The sequence below is a fragment of the Electrophorus electricus genome, chromosome 24 (genome assembly GCF_013358815.1).
Source record: "Electrophorus electricus isolate fEleEle1 chromosome 24, fEleEle1.pri, whole genome shotgun sequence".
NCBI classification, from domain to species: domain Eukaryota; kingdom Metazoa; phylum Chordata; class Actinopteri; order Gymnotiformes; family Gymnotidae; genus Electrophorus; species Electrophorus electricus.
This window is the reverse complement of record NC_049558.1, coordinates 2,281,501-2,287,500: the sequence shown is the minus strand read 5'-3', so window position 1 is coordinate 2,287,500 and position 6,000 is coordinate 2,281,501. Positions and strand designations below refer to the sequence as shown.

The 6,000-nt window shown below is 45.1% G+C and overlaps 1 protein-coding gene across 1 annotated transcript in view; it reads right to left on the bottom strand.

The window, feature by feature from the left end:
* The window catches only part of pex14 (peroxisomal biogenesis factor 14), a 48,270-nt gene that overhangs the window by 41,020 nt on the left and 1,250 nt on the right, over positions 1–6,000 (bottom strand). The window contains 1 exon segment of the mRNA XM_035522427.1: positions 4,543–4,587. Coding sequence (XP_035378320.1) covers positions 4,543–4,587 — 45 coding nt within the window.

Below are 6,000 nucleotides of genomic sequence, written 5' to 3'. Positions count from 1 at the left end.
TTTGTGCAACACTGTAGCCTAATGACATCAGTAACTTCAACCATCATCTCCTTCCCCTCTTACACTGCTCATGTATTTCCATTTTAAGTAAGTAAAAAAAAAAAAAACAACCCTCAAAGTCAATACAACACGATACTGTTTAAAAGGTCTAGAAAAGACCCCTGAACAAACACTGGAGGCTAAATCTCAGCTGAGATTACTTTGATGTTATGATGTGCCCAATTTAAATTCTTAATGACATCAGTGCACTGCTTCTTCCACCCGTACTTGAACTGGATACGTTAAATGACAGATATCTATGCATATACCCACACATGTTGCTTCTACAGATCAGTGTGGCAAGCCTATAGCTATGAGACACACTCATCAGAGACTGCTCCCATTAGCCGCAGCACTACAGATGCTATAGAAGTACAGAAATACAGAACTTAGGGTTGCATGGCCTCACAAAAACTAAAGGCAGGGGATAAATGAAACCTTTATTCGCTGCCACAGATCTATTGGTTCACTGCGCTGCAAGTAAAGCAAGATTTTACACTCACAAAAACATTCAGTGTCTCAGAAAGGAGTCCAAGTGCAGATTAAAAATGAAGTGGAATTTACAAAAAAAAAAGAGGAGGAAAAAAACAAAAGAAGAGAGCCTTCATGTGGGGAGACGTCCGGTCATAAATCTGCTGGATTTGGCCTCCGGGGAAGCGGCTCCAGTGATCTGGTCCAGTAGCACACCGAGGACCAAAACCACCGAATAATGAAATCTGCGTTCTGCTCGTCTCTATCGGTTCATCCTTCTCAAAGAGCACCAGGGGGAAAAAAGAACAAGGAAAGGAAAAAAGAGCATCACCGACATCAAAAAAGAAAAACATTTACAATTCTGGAAAATATGAAAGGGCCCAAATAACTCCGTGGCTTAAACGGAGGATCAGAGTCAGAGGGAAGGCGTGGGGTTTTCACAGACATGCCATTTCGGTTCAAACGGGAAACTGCATTCTGGTTTTTGTCGAGCCTCAATCATGCCACGAGCATCTCATACCAGTAAACAAACACGGGTGAAAAGGGGTTCGACATAAAGAAAGAAAAACAAAACAAAACAAAAACACAACCAACCAAACCCCCCCCACCACCACCACCACCACACACACGCCTGAGCATTTACAGGAAAAAGCACAGTGATTCACCTCCAATCAGTAATGTGTAATGAGTCAAAAAGAGCGCCAAACAAGAGGGCCGAATGACTCTGGAGCCGTAAACTCATTTCCAGAAGCCGGCATCCGCAGCCCTCGAGAAGTGCTCTGAGCACGCACAATAAATCTGACGTGAAATCATAATCATAAAAGCAATTAGCTGACCCTGCGCCGCATGTCCTTGGACGTGACAGTGAGAATTCATACGGAGTCCTCCAAGGATGCCGGAGCGGGGAGGGAGCGGGAAAAGTGCAACACAGCAACAATAAAGCAGCAGGTCCTTCCTGTGTCATTACCCACGGCCTCCAGCAGCTCGGGACGTGCGAGTGGCACTCTCTCGACAACACGCCCTTCCACCGAGCGCTCTCCGTTCAGTCGCCGCGGCCCGTCGCTCGCCTCAGACGCGAACGGCCTAACGCCAGCCGTCATAACGATGACGCGCGCGCTTCAGTCCGGCTTTCACGCGACACCTCGTTCTTTGACGCCGGCTTCCTCGGCAGGGAAAACAAAACTCTAACTGTGGGAAACTTATACATCTTGCACTGTTTGCCTGTTTTGTTTTGTCTGTAAGCTGCACGTTATAGGCTTGCTACTAGCCGAGAGTTTGGCCGCATGCTTCAGCGATAAACAGGAAGGAACACGTAGCATGGCACTCCTTCTTTTTGACAAGAGCCAGCTTAAAAGACTCTTAACTTTCTGTAATATTATTATCGAACGATGTTCTTTTGTGGGGTTTCCACATTTCAGTAAAAGAAAAAAAAAAACCTACTTTTTATAGCCTCGAGGCCCACATTAATGTCAAGTGCGTCTTCCTTCGTTGTAGTAGCAGCTGTCATGGCCTCCTCGTGACGGTCTTCCCCAATAACTGAAATATCTCGGAGGCGCAAGGCCCCACGCCAACCATAACTCCCCTTTACTGCAGACTACGCCAATAAAGGAGTACAATCACAATTAAAGAAAGTAACGAGCAAAAGGGGGAAGAGCAAAGAAAAAAGAGCTCTAAATCGCTTCAAAAGCGTCACCAGAGGAATACTGTGTTAGCCTTTCAGATTTATTACTGGTTAACCCCCGACGCTCTCCGAACAATTACATCTCGGGTTTCATAACCAGAATCCCCAGAAATGAAACAAAATCACAACGCTTTCCCGCAAACGGTCCGGTCATTCCAGCAGCAAAACAGGGCTACTGTCGTGAGCAGCCCCTCCTGTGAGTGCCATTGTGTTCCATGACTCCCCACTGGACTGGAAGCTCATTTTCAAAACTAACATGCGAGCAACAGATGTCTACCACAGGCGGAGGGCGAAGGGTGATGGCAAAGCCGGAGAAGAAAAGCTAAACGAAGGGAGTAAAGAGAAAAACCAGATGAGGAAAAATAAACAAACAAAACAAAAACAAATGCCCTCTCCCAACCGCTGCTACTGGATGCAGCGGTAACGTTGGTAACGTTGGCATCTGCCCGATTCCTGTGCTTTGTGGAGCCTTTTCCGCTTTTCCCCTCCTCCCAACCAACATGGTGGTGATAGCAGAGGGGCTCCGGAAATTCGGAGACTGCTGAGCCAAAACAGATCACTTCAAAGCGCCTTATTTAACGCTCACTAAATTTTTCATCACAGTCGCTTAATATCCTGGGGAAGGGGAGCTTTTGAAGTCACAGCGAGGCCGGGATGTTCTTCTGACAACTTTCTCATCCACCCCCTACCCCACTCCTCCACTCTTCCTCCCGCCAGCCTCTGCGTCCCTGCCTCTTTCGACAGGAGGCCAGTGATATTTGTGGTGTGAGGCGTGAGCTCGGCAGGCAGGGGCTCGCCCCCTGGAGACCCACTCGGGGTCAAAGCGGGTCCATGCGGAGGGGTCACTGCTGGAGACGCACGGACCCGAGGGAGCACAGCTACACATCACCGATGTGTAACTGAGGCGTAAGCATGTAACCTAAAGCGTATTTTAGGAACAAGCGCAGAGCAAATAACCGAGAGGTATAACTACGTGAGGCAGTTAGAGCTAATTTTGTGAAGGGTTAAATATTCCTGAGGATACAGAAGAATGAATGAATCTTCTGAAGAAATGGAGATTAGAATATTATTCACAGACTTTCACAGTATGGCCAAAAAAACAAATGTCCAGGTCAGTTTGATGTTAGCCTACGGTGGTGATTCTGGTATAAAAAAAAATAAAGGCAAAGAATGTTAAGAGAAAATGTATGAGAAAAATGAGCGAGAGAGAGAGAGAGAGAGAGAGAGACAGAGACAGAGACAGAGACACAGAGCGCCAATAGGCGAAGCCAGGCCCTAGGGGGTACACACAGGAGTGATAGGTGAGACCAGCCTCTGGTCGGGGGGGCTTGAGAGAGAGCTGATAGATGAGGGCAGCTCTTAGAGGAGAGCATTTAGGCAGGAGTATGACTGTGTTGGCGTTGAGTGACAGCCCAGCATAGAGGGCGGGTCCAAACCTGCTACTGCTCAGACAACTAAGGCTGCCTCTCACCAGCGAGGAACGACGGCCGACCGTCCCGGAGAGGCGAGTCAGAACCTGTTAGCATGACTGCTGTCCCCAGCCTGACATACCAGCACACACCCGCCCAGAACCTCCCTCCAAGCCTGCCCATGGTGCCCTTCCTCTCATCCACATCAAATCCCTTCAGACACAGATTTCAATTATTCACCTCATCCAAATAATGCCTTGTGACATGAATTATCCAGCGCTGTAATAATCCAGTTAACTGGGAAAGAGCAGCTCATCAAAAGGAGAAAAGAAAGGAAAGTACGAGGCTTAATAATCTGCAGTTTTATGCTTTGGAGCAGAGTGCTTTTAGCACGGTCTGAGATCATATATGGCATGAAACTACATTAAATAAAAGGGAACAATTTATAAACTAACCATCCCGATATTATAAACATGCCATAGGCAAGTATGTAAATGACAAAAAAGGGACATGACAGACTATGTTTTTAAATTATGTATGAGAATCAAGTGGTATAATAGTTTCTGGTGGCAAATTCAAGGCTGGTAAATGTAACTCTGGATTAAAGACAGTCATGCCTACTCATTAAAAAAAACAAAAAAACAACAACCTGAGAGCCAACTGACATCATCTCACAAACCCTTCTTTTTTACTTTTTACAAGTAGCAAAACAGCTTAGTGGTTAGATATTTATCACTTATGGTTTGCCTTACTTCTTTTTGCAAATGCAGTCAGTAGTTTTTTTAATAATAATAAGCATGCTCACTTAACAAAGCTAAGAAACTAAAATGTGTAGGGGTGACCAAATGGGTCCCAACTATTGATAATTGCATTACCTTGTGCTAAATTTCACTGTGTGAAAATGTTGTGTGCTAGTAGCAGACACCCAGAGTGATGCCTTACCAGTGCTTCCCGCAGAAGACCATCTTCCCTGACTGGAGAGCCACTCTGCAAAGAAAAGCACACTGGCATTACGGCACCACCTAGAGGCATTCTTTACACAACACACTCAGCTCTCATCTCTGATGACGAAAACAATCAAGCCTGTATGCCAGCCATCTTAGTGGAAGCAGTTTAGCAATGTAACGGTACGGTGTTGGGCCAAGACCACAGTGGAGCTCTGCTCTCTTACAGTGGTCCTGATGCTGCATCAGTGTTCACATCTACCACCTGCTCCAGCACACGGATCTGAACATTTCTGTGGGAGTTCACTAACGCAGGGCTGTAACGGAAGCAGTTAGGCAGTTCACACATTGTCGTGCTTACTTTGCCCCAGTCCTGAAGGTTAAACTTACACTTTACCGCTTGTGAATGAGAAACAGGTAAGTGGGGAAAAAAAGGCAGACAGACTGCTAGTTATTCAAGCAAGACAAAAGACCGGCGAGCCCTGGAAAGAAAGGTGAAGCACTAGCATTAACGAAAACGTTTATTAAAGGACAGTTTTGCTTCAGCACATCAAAAAGTTGATGCAGTATGCCTTAGTTTCACGACGCTTGGTGTACCTTTAGGGGCTAACGCGGCATTAATCCCCAATGAAAGCACATGTGCAATGGGCAGCGTATAGTGGAGGGGTGAGGACAGAAAATGCATAAACACTTTCATATTACACTCTATGAAGGGCAACACTCTGTGTCCTTTAGCATGAGCGGGGACATGCATCCATGGATGTTAGGAGTGTTTTTACTTTACTGTTATATATTACAGACATTTCTTGTATATAGTATCATAGTGGTGGAAAAGATGAAAAGCCTTCTTCACTTTCAATCACCTGTTGGATTTTGGTCATGAACCTGAAAGTCAGCTGATACTGTAACAAAACCCCATTACTCATGTCCAAGGTTTGAAAACCGATTCTAGCCTGATCGCTAGCTCCATCAACCAGACTATCATCTGCACTACACACGGGTAAAAACAGAACTTTTACAGCAGATATGAGACAAACTCCAGAAATAACCACATCAAAAGACAAGGCTACAAGAGGTCCTCATTGCACTTCGACTGACAAAGAAAATTTAACCCGATATAACTGATATCTAGTGGCACTTCCTTGAGCAACTTATTTGCATTCTTGTGCTCTCATCAATCACAAAACATCCCCTGCTGAAACCAAATCTAAAAGCAGAAAAGCTTTTACCCTAAAAAACATCTATACATTTAAAGTTGCTTTTTTTTTTTTGTAAATACTAGGCCTGTATGTCTTACTTCAATTTCCCAAAATGTCAAAGGGAACTAAACAATGTAGGAAAGGGATATTTACAACACAGCCAGATGGGCCTGCAAGCACACATTTACTAAACATACTCAATATTCACTTATTATTTAGTTGATTTTAGCTAGCCTGACAGAATATTGGCAGACGAG